The following is a 15,234-nucleotide window of genomic DNA, read 5'->3' on the forward strand; positions in this document are numbered from 1 at the left end:
CACTGCTCTCATGTCAAGAAGCATCAGATCAGTGCATGCACTGCCTCGTCCAATCAGTGAGCGATACACAGTAAGGGGGCGGGGTGAGTATCTGAGGATTTCATCGGAGGATGGTCTGGTGGTTCCTCGGTTATCGCTCCTCCATGATCGCGCTGTCTTTTCCTCCCGCGTCCGGGCTTGCGGGACGGCCGGTGTTCCGGATTAAACTGGTTCCCCGATCAACTGGTTGACAGATGTGGAGGCGTGGCCTTCGACTGAAATACACATTTCGATCGCTTCTTCTGTCGTTTACATTCATCTTTTGGTATATTTGGCTGGATAGGAACACTTTGATGCACATTCAGTACCAGTGTGTGAGGTTGTGGTTACGATGGCGATATCCGGACGCAAACAGCGAGGACTACAAAAAATAAAAACGAGTTGACATGGGGATGTCTGTTCAAAACATTGCGAGCTCCAATAAATCATTTAAACCAGCTATTGTTGCCAGACTAATTACTGAATATCGTTCTTAATGTGATACCAAGTCCATCTGAGACCTGTGTACACCTTCAGACAGCCTCCAAGTGAAGCACACGTTGTTTACTCACAGTTTGAAAGCAGCGTGGAGAAGTCTTCTGCTGTGTTAAGTTGTGATCCGCTCGAATACATCCTTAAAACCAGCTATTGTTGCCCGACTTATCACTGAATATCGTTCCTAATGTGATACCAAGTCCATCTGAGACATGTGTACACCTTCAGACAGCCTCCCAGTGAAGCGTACGTTGTTTACTCAGAGTTTGAAAGCAGCGTGGAGAAGTTTTCAGCTGTGATAAACTGTGATCCTCTCAGGTAAACTGTGATTCGCTCAGGGTCAACTGGGATCCACCCATGGGAAAATGGGATCCGCCCAGGTTAAACTGTGTTACGACTTCTGTGGCTATCTACCAGCGATCATGTTTAATATGAAAGACACACACATATACATCCCTTATAAAAACGGCATTCTGCAGCACTCATCCAGATAACACATCAAGAACGATATTCAGAAATAAGTCTGGCAACAATAGCTGGTTTAAATGATTTATTGGAGCTCGCAATGTTTTGAACAGACAACCCCATGTCAACTCGTTTTTCTTTTTGTAGTCCTCGCTGTTCGCGTCCGGATATCGCCATTGTAACCACAACCTCACACACTGGTACTGAATGTGCATCAAAGTGTTCCTATCCAGCCAAATATACCAAAAGATTTATGAAAACGACAGAAGAAGCGATCGAAATGTGTATTTCAGTCGAAGGCCACGCCTCCACATCTGTCAACCAGTTGATCGGGGAACCAGTTAATCCGGAACACCGGCTGACCGCGACCCGACTGGGGGAACGCCGCCTGTAGCTTAATTCCGCGATACTGCGGAGCTGATGAATAAATGCCTGGAGCTGAAACGAAGCCCTCAGCTAGGACAAAGCCCTGCTGCTGCTTGGCTAACCATGAACACCGTGACGCGTACACTTGTGCGTTGACACCTGAAATGACAACAGAGAGGGAAGAGAAGATTTAAAGGGTTTAGCAGGTGCAATGATTGCTAGCTGGGGAGTACCGCCCCTGATTACTTAATGGGAGAGGAGCTTGCAGTGACGTGTAACACCAGGGGTATGGTCTTCCTTTTTGAACTTGCGCTAAGCTTCATATATTTTCAAGACATCAAGCCATTGATAAAATACATGCTTACAGTTTATGACCCTGGAGTGGAAACAACATTTCTAACTAAGATGGTTCAAATATTAGAATAAAGAAATCAAGATGAACACAGTATTATTAATGCAACAGATCAATGGGGAAATGAATGATCCTGCAATATACCAGTAGATTGGGAACAAATTATTATTAATGTAACTTTTATTTATTTATAAAGCTTTGTTGGGTAAACTCCCGTATTACATCTGCTCTCTGATAACACAGAGAGTTGCAAGCAGCTATTGTCTGAGATGGCATGATGTAGTATTGTTAGATGTGCCAAGAGCAAGGACTGTCTTAGGTAAGACAGCTTTTATGTGCGCAGCTCCACTTGCTTGGAACAATCTTCAGCAAGAATTGAAACTGAGCAATCTCATTCCTCTGCAGGTCTTTAAAGCAAGGCTAAATGAAATGCTCGTTGATACTATGGGCACTTGTAAATGTCTATAACTATGTAAATGTATCCTGTAAATATAATGTATGATGTCCTTTATTGTTTTATGTTTCATGTGGAACCTATATGCTGCAGGTCTCCCTTGAAAAAGAGATCTATGATCTCAATGGGACCAATCTGGTTAAATAAAGGTTTGAAATGAAATGAACACAGTATTATTAATGCAACAGATCAATGGGGAAATGAATGATCCTGCAATATACCAGTAGATTGGGAACACATGTGCAGAAACATTCATAACACAACCAACTCAAACTACTGGAAAGAAAACACATGAAGCTTTTAATTCCACACTTTAAGACACCCCAGATTCAAAGTGAATACAAAGAAAGCCTCACTTCCAAACGCTGGAGAGAACGCGCTGAGCAGAAACCAGACACATATATTCTGGGCCTGTAATGTGTTGGGAGACTTCTGGGAAACAGTTTGAAGAGAAATGTCCAATATCTTGTTCTCTCAACAAAAACCCATTCTCCCTATCACTGGGGGAACACCAGAGGAGATACAAAAAGATTCCTATCTATTTCTGGTCATTAGAAAAGAGATCAAACAAATGACAAGGAATTGTCTGAAAGATAATAACTTAGTAAACTCACGATGGAATAACTTAATAAATGAAATCTATGTAACGGAGAAATCAACTAGATTAGAAACCAAATGCATATCTTTGAGGAAAGGTGGGAGGAATGGGTCAGTGTAGAACAATATAGTGAATATAATTAATGTATACCTGAGTATTCATAATGTATTCACAATGTATCCATTCTTTTATTTGTAATACTATTATGTTGTTGTGTCTTTTCTGATTGGTCATCTGTTATGTAGTTCATCTATGTACTGAGATGTGTTTATTTTGTTCTGAATGTTTTGTGAATATTTTCTTAAAAAGCAAAGAAAGTAATAATAACATGTTTCTGTGATAACTGTAAGTCCTGCTGTGTGGTGTGATCACATGCTGAGAACCCTCTCAAGTCCTTCATGTGTTCGACATGTCGCCTCCTTCACTCAATATGAAGAGAGGAACGCGTCAGTTTAACTAACATTATAAATAAATAGAAGAACAGTGTTGGTTTTATTTTGCCCTCAGTATTTAAACAGCAGAAATGTTAAAGTGTTTATTTGAATAATTAAACTCCTGATCCACTTTAGTTTATAAAGTTAATCACATCTGGACTTACTTGGCCTTCCTGCAGTTCCTCACAGCTGGAAGCAGTCTCAGTCGTCCCTCCCATGATGTGTTGTATTTATTCAGGTCCAACTCATCCAGAACCTCCTCTGACATCTGCAGCATGTTGGCCAGAGCAGAGCAGTGGATCTCAGAGAGTCTCTTCTCTGATCTGTTCTCTGACTTCAGGAACTCTGTGATCTCCTGATGTACTGAGAGGTCCTTCATCTCTGTCAGACAGTGGAAGATGTTGATGCTCCTGTCAGGAGAGATATATCTACTGCTCATCTCCTTCAGGTTGCTGATGGCTCTCTGGATGGTTTCTGGTCTGTTGTCTGTGCGACCCAGCAGGCCTCCTAACAGCCTCTGGTTGGACTCCAGAGAGAGGCCGTGGAGAAAGCGGACAAACAGGTCCAGGTGGCCATTTTTACTTCTGAGAGATTTCTCCACGGCTCCCTTCAGGAAGACAGGCAGGGATGGGTAATCCTGATCACTGATGTTATAGTCTCTACTCAGGAAGTCCTTCAGTACCGCTGTGTCTCTGTTGGTGTAACAGTGCAACATGTAGACTGCAGCCAGAAACTCCTGAACGCTCAGATGAACGAAGCAGTAGACTGTTTTCTGGAAGATCACACTCTCTCTTTTGAAGATCTGTGTACAAACTCCTGAGTGCACCAAGGCCTCGTTGACCTCAAGACCACAGCGCTGCAGGTCTTCTTGGTAGAACATGATGTCTCCTTTCTCCAGATGTTCAAACGCCAGCCTCCCCAGCTTCAGAAGAACCTCCCTGTCAGCCTCCGTCAGCTGCTGTGGACTCGTCTCATGTCCCTCTTCATACTTCTGCTTCTTCCTCTTGGTCTGGACCAGCAGGAAGTGTGAGTACATGTCAGTGAGGGTCTGGGGCAGCTCTCCTCTCTGGTCTGTAGTCAACATGTGGTCCAGAACTGCAGCAGTGATCCAGCAGAAGACTGGGATCTGACACATGATGTGGAGGCTCCTGGAGCTCTTGATGTGAGAGATGATTCTGCTGGACAGGTCTTCATCACTCGCTCTCCTCCTGAAGTACTCCTCCTTCTGGGCGTCAGTGAAGCCTCGTACTTCTGTTACCCTGTCCACACACTCAGGAGGGATCTGATTGGCCGCTGCAGGTCTGGAAGTTATCCAGACGAGAGCCGAGGGGAAGCAGCTTCCCCCTGATGAGGTTTGTCAGCAGCACGTTGACTGAGGACTGCTGTGAGACATCAGACACAACCTCATTGTTTCTGAAGTCCAGAGAAAGTCTGCTTTCATCCAGGCCGTCAAAGATGAGCAGCACTTTGCAGACAGCCAGCTGCTCTGCTGTGACCTTCTGTAAGGTTGGATGGAAAACATGGAGCAGCCTGAGAAGACTGTACTGCTCTCCTTTGACCAGGTTCAGCTCCCTGAAGGAGAGCGGGATCACCAGACTGACATCTTGGTTTCCCAAACCCTCGGCCCAGTCCAGAGTGAACTTCTGCACTGAGAAGCTTTTTCCAACTCCAGCGACTCCGTTGGTCAGGACCGCTCTGATGGGAGTCTGTTGGTCAGGTAAGGCTTTAAAGATGTCCTGGCACTTGATTGGAGTGTCATGGAGGGGCTTCTTCTTGGAAGCTGCCTCCAGCTGCCTCACCTCATGTTGGGTATTAACCTCTTTACTCAGGCCTTGTGTGATGTAGAGCTCAGTGAAGATGCTGTTGAGGAGGGTTTCACTTTGATCAGTTCCTTCAGTCACACGTTCACATCTCCTCCTCAGACTGAGCCTATGTTCATCTAGAACCTCCTGCAGACCACTATCTGCTGGAAGAGAAGGAAACATGAGAGAATGAGGAAAATGCTCTGAGAATCTAATTATAACAATAAACAACAAACAGACTGAGTTTAAATGTTGTATAAACAGCTTACTGTCTCTGCTCTACAACAGTATACCTATTCAGAAACATAAGGAACCAGGAAGAGGAATAAAGACGCTGCGTGTGTTCGGCCTCTTACCTCGTACAGTTCTGGTCTGGCTGGCTGTCTGCAGTCCAGCTCTGGTTCTGGATCTCTTCCCACACTGGGGACAGGAGGGGTCTCCTGATGGAGGTCTCTGCTCCCAGTATGAGGTGATGCACTGTCTGCAGAACCAGTGTCCACAGCTGGTAGAGACTGGATCCTTCAGGACGTCCTGACACAGAGCACAGCTGGACAGCTGCTCCTCCACAGGAACACCACTCTTCCTCTTCCCTCTGTGGAGATGAACACATCCTTTACAGCACGTTACATTAGTGGAGCTGATTCTCACCAATGGGCAGAGCGTCACAAACGTCTCTCTCAAGACTCTTCCTCTCCAGGAGGACTCAGGTGAGGGTGCTGCACTTTTCCTTGTTCATGTGATGTTTTGGTGTTGTTGTTGTTGTTGTTGTTGTTGTTTAGTTTCTTTCCGTTAACTGTCAAGAGGGAACTAAGTCTTTTTGTTAGTTCGTGTTTGTGTTTCTCTTATTATCCTACGATGCTGTGATGTGTGGCTGTGAATAAGAACATATGAAGGACAGACCATCTATTTATGTTTTTAGAGAACAGTTGAATATATTAGATTATATAAAAACTGGATGCTCTTCAGGTCAGGTTACAGCAGAAACTCTTACTTTGTGTCTGAGGGTCCAGGTTCATTACTGAAGTGTATAGGCTCCCACATAGACCGGTCACTCTTCAGAGACAGACAGCTGGGGACTGGAGACTCTGCTCTCTGTCTGTGGAAACAACACATGTTTTAAACATCATTAGTTCATTCAGAGAGAACATTTTGACTTCTGTCTGTATGTAGATTATTTACTATCGCTGATGACGCCAGGGATCAAGAGTTTATGCTTTGTTACTGTACTGTTACTAAGTTTCTTTACTGCGATCATTAAAGAACAGTTTATACTAGAAAAGACATTTCCTGCTGAAAAAGCAGAGAAAGCTGAGTATTTGAAAAGCTGAATGGTGACTGCAGCTGAATAAACAAGTGGCTTTTAGCAATAATGTTTAAAAGATGTGCAATAGTTTAAGTAGTTGATCAATCTCCACTAAGTAGGTGTTATCCTGCAATAACTAGCTGATACATTGTAGTAAGGGAAACTTCCTCTTTTTGGACACAAATAACGTGGGACGCTTCGTGCCATTGGACAAACTTCCGCACAATGGAAATGTGATGTCCACTTAAAGAGAGAGTGTCATTAACTGTTACCCAGAGAACAGTCTGCAGCACCCTCACTTTCTAACCCACGATTTTAAACCGGTTAAAAAGCACCAAGTGATTTAAGTGCAGTTCCTATGTTTCCACACAGGAGGGCTCATCACCCGACATGGGCACAGTGCATTAACAGTAGAAAATACAATAAAAAAAGGCAAATCAGTTAATTTAAAGTGCAGGGAGGCTCCACACCAGACACAGGAACATTCCTCAATCCCAACAATAGTGACACTGATGATTTAAAGCCGTTTCTGGGGAAAAAGAGTGCTAAAAGTCTGATCAAAGTCTGATAAAAGTCAGATTGTTTCAGAGACCCATAGTAATGATACAATAAACCATTTACATCTAAAAGTATTGATTAAAATTCATTTTTAGAGGAAGCCTGAAAATGCCTCTCCAGGGCCCGGAGAGCTCCCAGGTGCTGAAGAGGGGGAGACGGGCTCCTGGGACCTCCAGCATAGGAGCCCCTCTCTGACCCATAAGAAGCGCCTATCCCTCCATACTCTTTGCTTACGGCCATACCACCCTGATCCGCTCGAGGCACAGAGTGTGAGTGTGAGGTAAACAGCGTGCTGAACTGTTTTGATTTGGAAGCTCCAGTTTATTGTGGGAAGAAGGGAAGAAATGGTGTCTGATGATGGGGAGGGGCAGACTGAGGAGGAGGAGTCTGATGATGGGGAGGGGCAGACGGATGAGGAGGAGGAGTCTGATGATGGGGAGGGGCAGACGGAGGAGGAGTCTGATGATGGGGAGGGACAGGACTGAGGAGGAGGAGTCTGATGATGGGGAGGGGCAGACTGAGGAGGAGGAGTCTGATGATGGGGAGGAGGAGTCTGATGATGGGGAGGGGCAGACTGAGGAGGAGGAGTCTGATGATGGGGAGGGGCAGACGGAGGAGGAGGAGTCTGATAATGGGGAGGAGGAGTCTGATGATGGGGAGGGGCAGACTGAGGAGGAGGAGTCTGATGATGGGGAGGGGCAGACGGAGGAGGAGGAGGCTGATGATGGGGAGGAGGAGTCTGATGATGGGGAGGGGCAGACGGAGGAGGAGTCTGATGATGGGGAGGGACAGACGGAGGAGGAGTCTGATGATGGGGAGGGGCAGATGGAGGAGGAGTCTGATGATGGGGAGGGACAGACGGAGGAGGAGTCTGATGATGGGGAGTGGCAGACGGAGGAGGAGTCTGATGATGGGGAGGGGCAGACGGAGGAGGAGTCTGATGATGGGGAGGGGCAGACGGAGGAGGAGTCTGATGATGGGGAGGGGCAGACGGAGGAGGAGGAGTCTGATGATGGAGAGGGGCAGACGGAGGAGGAGGAGGAGGAGTCTGATGATGGGGAGGGGCAGACGGAGGAGGAGGAGGAGTCTGATGATGGGGAGCTGGAGATGGGAGGTTGAGCTGTGCGGGAGAGGATGAAGATGATGGGAAGATGGAGATGGAGATGGAGAAGCAGCCGAGCGAGGAGGAGAGCGGGGTCGTGGCTGTGGAGGAGGCTTCATCAGCGTCGGATGGGGAGATAGTCCAGGTGCTGGTGGGAGAGCAGGATCTGGACGATGGCTGGGTCTTCGATAATAAGAACCAGACGCAGAAGAACCGGAGCTGCAACAGAAAGTCTGCAGACGATAAAGTGGATATGAAGGAGAGAGAGGACGGGATGGGAGAGGAGGCTCTGAGAGGTGCAGGGGTCCCTGGGAGTTCCTGTGTGACGGCGAGGGGACGAGCCAGAGGAAGAGAGACGATGGGGAGGAAAACGCAAGATGCAAGGGGGCAGGTCCAGACACGGGGTAAGGAATGGAGAATTTAATGTTTCTAGGGGTGTAACGGTATTTGTATTCGTCCATGTTCGGCACATGCAATCACACGACAAATACGCCTTTTTTTTACGAGTGGGAAAAAAGTCTGTCATTCAGGGCAGTATCCACTACACTTTATATAATCCAGGGGGCGGTATTGCGCCTAAAGCTGTTTGCCAGCCGCCCTTAAACAACAAATGAAGAAGAAGAAAACACAACAAAACGAACAAAATACAAGAAGAAGAAAAGTTAGTATGGCGAGTTCAGATAACACACAGGAGCTAGAACCCACCTGCTTCTTTTAAATCAGCTGTGTGGGAACATTTCGGGTTCCCTGTGGACTAAATAACGATGAAGTGTGCGAGTGGACGAGGACGGTGTGTCGGCGTTGTTCGATAGCAGTGCGGTATGCTAATGGTAACATACGCCAAACATGCTAAATCATATCAGAAGGCATCACCCAGATGTTCCAATCACCGGAAGCTGGCAAAAGACAACAGCAGTTCAACAGCTGATCCCCGCTGTTTTTAAGAAGCCAATAGACATGAAAGCCGAGAGACCAAAATAAATAACGGAAGCTTTTGGCATATGTTTTTCAACGGCTATGCTGCGCCCTTATGCAATAGTGGAGGACCCCGGCTTTTATTGATTGCGATTGAAACACTTTCTTATTATTTATTTTGTAATATTTTCAAGACATTCTTTTTAGTTTTACAGCTTATTGAACCTTTTTTGTTTGACATCAGCCATTATAGATAATATGGCCATATGAGTGTGTGTGGTACTGTTTGTTTTTAACTGTGTAATAAAGTTAATTATTCAAAATGTTCCTTAAAAAAAAGGTTCCTTATTTTGTAAACTGAAACTTGCACTACTGTTCAAAATAAATAACAACAAACCTGGAATTATGCATTTGGGACTTTGTTTTGCTTTTTCTTGTTGTACCGAACCCGTACCGAACCGTGACCCCCAAACCGAGGGTACATACCAAACCGTGAATGCTGTGAACCGTTTACACCCCTAAATGTTTCTCTCCCTCTTCGTAATCAACATGGTGTCTTTGGCTTCATTTAATGGATATGGGCTTAAGAAGAAGGACAGGAGGGAGCAAGCTGTTATTTTGTGTGCCACGGACATGATCTGTTTTCAGGAGACACATTGGGATGAAAGGTGTGTAGAGGATGTTAAGAAGGGGTGGATGGGTGATGTGTTTGTGAACGGGGGTGTGAATGCTAGGGGGGGGGGGGCGATTTGAGTTAAAACAGGTGGTAGAGAATGTGAGGAAAGATGAGGATGATGGTGATGGTGAAATGATTGGTGTGGTGTTTGAGTATATGGGGAAGTGTTTAAACTAATCAATGTAAATGCGCCGAATGAGGAAAAGGGGAGGGGGATGTTTTTGAGGGTTTGGGAAGTGTGGGGAAACTGTATGGTTGTTGGTGATTTCAATGTGTGGTGTGGGAGAATATATGTGTTTTCAAAGTGATTCTTCACGGGGTATGTTACAAAAGGTAATGAGGGATAACGGTATGAAGGATGTATGGAGGGGGGGGAAAGGTGTATGGGCGGGTGTTTTCTATGAAGCAGGTGGTTGGGGGGTGGGGGGGGGGAGGGGGGGGTTTTAAACAGAGTAGGATTGATCTATTGTTGTGTAATGGGGATATGGGGTGGAACAACTGGTCAAATTGAATACATAAGGAATGGTTTGAGTGATCATTCTATACTTTATTTTGGGTTTCAGTAATGAACGTGGGGGGAAAGGTGGGGTTTCAATGCAATGTTGTTAAAGGAAGAGAAATATAGAGAAAAAGTTAATGAGTGTTCAGTAAAAAAAAGAAGTATGAATGTTGATGTGGCGGTTTGGTGGGAGGGTTTTAAAAAAAGAGATTAAGAATATGAGCATTAAATATAGTAGTGTGAGAAGAGAGAGAGAGAGAGAGAGATATTTCCATCATCCATGAAAACCCCCAGTAAATCCACCTCTTTCTATCCGCTCCAAGACCCTCAAAGGGCGGCCTCATGAGTACCAGCATGACCCCCACCTCCATAACCCGGCGCACCAGGCGAACCTGTGTACCCACACTTAAGCACACCTCTCGGACTAAACCAAAGGGACACCCCGGTCAGAAGTTCGTGCCCCTGGTAAACCTAAAAGGGGGTGGATTTTGTGTTTCTTTGATGTCCGCCCCTCAGCATCCAGGCCGGGCCGGCAGAGGCCCTCCGATGGCGGGTCGCGTTTGCCATTCGATCAGTGAGAGGAGAGGAGAAGGACGCAGCAAAAAATGAAATAGGGGGGAAAAAGAAAAAAAGTATCCGAAAATAGGCACTCATGAGGCGGGTAAAGTCCCCTGTCGACTCCCGTTACATTCCTCCGGCACATTGCCTAAGTCAACTTTTATGAGAACCAGGCTGGGGGGTCTTTGTGGCACAAAATAAGGCCCACCCAAAGTGCTTGGTGAGCGGACACATCACCTCCGTATTTTCAGACAGCCCTCAAAAACCGGGTTTCTCATTTTGTGAAATGGATGAATACAATTTTTCAGAGAAGGGGAACTGAAGCCCACTGGAAAAAGGGGCCGAAGCGGGAAACGTCTGGTCGCTTCTCCGGTGGGCACTAATGGCACGTTTCCACTGCAGGCCTCACTCGGTTTGGTAAGGCCTTATTAGGCCCGGCTCACTTTAATGCTGCGCATTACAGTTTAGGAACTGGGGCAGTTACTATAGTAACCACAGTGTAGGCGGAGCCGTGACGTCATCTTCAATGAGAGCCCCAGAAAAACAACACAGCCGTTAGCTCTTAGCCCTCAGAGCTCACAGCTCTTCATATCTGTTCAGAAACTAGACAAAAGTTAAACAAGTACAAACCACAGACTGCCTGTGTCATGGCGAATACAGTCGCTGGTTTATTTATGTCTGTATAGGCCGTTGTTGTGAGTGTGGACGGTCGGAGCATATATAACGTTAGCTTAGCCAAGCTACATTTAGTAACACGCATTTTTAAAAGGGTTTTTCGCCTGCCGTCTGTCTGCAGACTTGTCAAAGCATTAATTCATGGTTTTTACTAACCGGTATCAGTATGTTGTTACTTCGGCATCATTTTGAAACGTTGTATTATCAATTAAATCACGGTCAAATATGTTCATCTTTGTTGTAGTTTGTAGCCCCCCTTGCCAGCGATTCTCTCCTCTAGTTTAGCATACTCAGCCCGACTCAGCCTGGTTGTTCCTGGCCCTAGAACCACGATTTAGTCGAGGCCAGAAAAAAGGTGAAAAAGTAGCCCCCAAAACTAGGCCAAGTGGAAACGCAACCAAAAAACGGGCCCCGCACGGCTCGGCACGCTTAAAGCAAGCTACCCGCTGCAGTGGAAACGCGCCCATTAGTCATTTTCTCCAACATTTTTTTATTTCTTTTTTTATTATTTAAAAATATAGTTAACCATTTTTTTCACTTTTTTCTTCTTTCCACGGATGGGTAGAGCCTGGCAGGCCGTCTGTGAGCACACATATCTGGCCTGGAACCTCCAGAATGTTTGAGCTAAGCTCCATAAACTGACAAAATCACCCAGACATTTCACTTTTATAGGTCAAAAATATATAATACAAATACATTTTAAATAGTATAAGGTGCAAATGTGCTCCGGATTACCCGGGGATGGATTTATATAGCTCCATGATAGTAATTAAAAATCATTTTCATGGAAAAAAGTGTTAACAACGCCTAGATAACGCCTAAAATAAATCACTTGAATGTAAATATAATGATTATAAATCATTTGTAGTGAGAAGCAAGCTGAGCACCTGACTTTCTAAACCAAGAAATTGCTTTAAACCTGGGGGAAAGCCTTCTAAATGTCGGGGGAACTGTTTTAATAGGGACAGAGAGTACCAGAGGACCAGGGCTGCAGCACCTGCTTTCTAAGGGAAGTAAAGGTGCAGCAAACCTGGGGAAAAGTGTTCTAAATGTCGGGGAAACTGTTTTAAATAGGAGGAGAGTGTCATTAAACTGTTACCCAGAGAGAAACAGTCTGCAGCACCTCACTTTCTAGCCCAGGAAAAGTGTTCATGCAGCCCCTTAATAACGGTAATAATGATTAGAAAATCATTTCAGGCAAAAGGGTGGAGATATACCTTAATGCCGTGTGTTTGTACATCAAGTGGACTGTCAACTGGAAAAAGCCCTAACGGTGAGGAAGGTATAAAGATATTAACATGATGACTGTTGGAATGGAACCGGCACCTTATAATTGAGAGACCAATGCAGTAACACAGAGCCACAGTCACACCTGGCAATAGGTAGTGTGGCTGTTTTAAAGGGTACATGAACAGTGGGGGCTTGAATGTGTAGTAAGAAAAGAAAAGAAAGAAAAAACGCTGGGAAAAGCAGCAAAAATATTTTAACTGCATGTTTTTGAACTACAACCATATGTCCCCAATAATCTGGAAGATATGTGGAACATGTTAAAGTGTGTATGAGGTTTCCTTCAGATAGTATAGAATAGGCTGAGACAGTGTGTTAAACTCCAGTCTGTGTGTCTGTGTCTGAGCTGAGCTCCTAATCAGAACACCTGTCTGAGTCCAGAGATCAAAGGTTTCCATGGAGATGTGATCAGTGATCAGTGAAAGGAGAGGGTTTCATGTGAAAAGTTTTTCTCACATCCTTGCCCTCAACAGATATGTTTTAAAGTTCTATACTTAAATGTTTTTATTTTCAACCTAAGAGATGTTTTCCTACATTTTCATCAACAAATGATGTCACAGGAGGGTAGGGTTTGGGACTTATGGCAGGTTTAACATTTTTATTTTAGGCGGATTTCAAGCTCTCCTCCACTCTGTTTTGAGATCAAAGCTCTCTAGACTTAACGAGCGGCGCACACTAAGGTTAAAATATGAAGAAGGCCTCTTTACCAAGCTCCAAGCTAAGTTTAATATTTCAAAAACTGTAAAAGATATCAAATAGCTGAATGCAAGTTTAATAGCTGAATGCCTTGTGACCGTTTTAAAGTTGGAATGAAGTCTCTAGCTGAAAGTATGTGGAAGGAGAAGCATTTTGCACACGGTGTAGCTAAAAGAGGATTTGAAGGATCCTCCCATTGAGTTACATTGTAAAAATAAAAGTTTAAAAAGCTGAATATTATAAAAAGTATAAATGTCCTAAACAAGGAAAGTCATAGCAGTTATGTCCTGAAGGAGCTGAACATTTTAATATTTGAATGGTTTCTGTAGCTGAAAGTATGCTGAAGAAGTTAAACTGCAAACATTGGTTGAAATAAATTGAAGAATAAAGATTTGAAGAACAATAGTCTGTTGCTCAGCATTCACACTAATTATCAGATAACATAAAAACTGGATCCTCTTCAGGTCAGGTTACAGCAGAAACTCTTACTTTGTGTCTGAGGGTCCAGGTTCATTACTGAAGTTTAGAGGTATATCTTTAGACCAGTCACTCTTCAGAGACAGACAGCTGGGGACTGGAGACTCTGCTCTCTGTCTGTGGAAACAACACATGTTTTAAACATCATTAGTTCATTCAGAGAGCATTTTTGACTTCTGTCTGTATGTAGATTATTTACTATCGCTGATGACGCCAGGGATCAAGAGTTTAACTTTGTTACTGTATGTTACGCTAAGTTTTCTTTACTGCGATCATTAATAACAGGTTTAGATTATCAGGTAACCATAAAACTGGATCCTCTTCAGGTTCAGGTTACAGCAGAAACTCTTACTTTGTGTCTGAGGGTCCATGTTCATTACTTGAAGTATGGAGGATTCAACTCTTTAGGACCAGTCACTCTTCAGAGACAGCACAGCTGGAGACTGAAAGATGTGTCCTCTTCCTCCTCTTTAAACAACTCATCTTCTCCAGTCTGAAGAGATAAACCACTAAAACTGGAGACACAGACACACAACACACTATCAACACACAGACACACAACACACTATCAATAACACACTTGTTTCAATCATAACCATCCATAATAATACACTTGTTGTTATTATGATATTAGGGTCATGCAGAGTCAGACAGCTATCCCTTTAAGAGGAGTGAGATGAGAGAGAGAACACATCGAGAGAGAGACTGACGAGATCAGGCAGAGAGAGAGAGAGAGAGAGAGAGAGAGAGAGAGAGAGAGAGAGGAGAGAGAGAGAGAAGAGGAGAGAGAAGAGAGAGAGGCAGCTGACTCATATACTCATAGATACACCTAGATGGAGTCATTTTAAAACCCTTCATTTACAGTAGCAGAGAAAAGCCTGTGAGATGAGGGGGGGCCGCTTGCATGTGTGCTGCGCATGGTAGAAGCGGACGGGAGAGAGAGCGAGCAGTGGTGTGTTTTTCGAAGTGAACGAAACAGCCAGCAAAGGTTCTGTCGAGTGTCCTTCAAAAGTTAGATCTGTACAAAGACCTTAATAAATGCAACGGCCTCCCCAAAGAAAGAGCTCGCCTGTGTGCCTTATTGGAAAGTGGGTTATTGGAACCCTAAGTGTGTGTGCTGCTTCGGGCCCTGGTGAGAGACTGCAGAGAGTCACCCCTGCCCCTTCCCTCCCCTCCCTACGTTCTGTGGAGCCGACAGGAAAGTGTAACACTTGGTTCGAACATCAAAGTCAGTCAGACTTCCGACATTGGCCCGACTCCCCAGTTTGACTGCGCTGGGGCTGCTCGCATGTTATGTTGCTTTGATGAGTCAGAAAACAGGAAATGAAACCAGTTCACACCACTTGTAGAAGTCTCTTTGGACTCTAGGACGCTGATGTTCTGACATCCAGTAAAACAGAAGGTAAATAATGTGTTAGAAAGCAGATCCTGGTGTTAACACTCACCCTGTTCTCCTCCTGCTCCGTCCAGGTGTAAATGGCGTCTGGCAGTCTGACTTCATATT

General features: G+C 44.8%; 1 protein-coding gene across 9 annotated transcripts in view; it reads right to left on the bottom strand.

Annotated features, from left to right (window-relative positions):
• The window catches only part of LOC117557338 (NLR family CARD domain-containing protein 3-like), a 100,504-nt gene extending 86,366 nt beyond the window's left edge, over window positions 1-14,138 (bottom strand). For 8 of the 9 annotated variants that reach the window (XM_034233146.1, XM_034233150.1, XM_034233145.1 and 5 more), the window contains exons 1-3: window positions 14,083-14,138; window positions 13,743-13,847; window positions 5,976-6,080 (exon numbers count right to left, since the gene is read on the bottom strand). In XM_034233146.1, coding sequence (XP_034089037.1) covers window positions 5,976-6,025 — 50 coding nt within the window. In that variant the 5' untranslated portion in view covers window positions 6,026-6,080; window positions 13,743-13,847; window positions 14,083-14,138. Of the gene's footprint in view, window positions 1-5,975; window positions 6,081-8,652; window positions 8,704-13,742; window positions 13,848-14,082 lie in introns of those variants that run through there. The other variant, XM_034233141.1, reaches the window with a different exon arrangement.
• Window positions 14,139-15,234: the final 1,096 nt, after the last annotated feature.

This window comes from Gymnodraco acuticeps, unplaced genomic scaffold (genome assembly GCF_902827175.1).
Source record: "Gymnodraco acuticeps unplaced genomic scaffold, fGymAcu1.1, whole genome shotgun sequence".
Classification (NCBI taxonomy): domain Eukaryota; kingdom Metazoa; phylum Chordata; class Actinopteri; order Perciformes; family Bathydraconidae; genus Gymnodraco; species Gymnodraco acuticeps.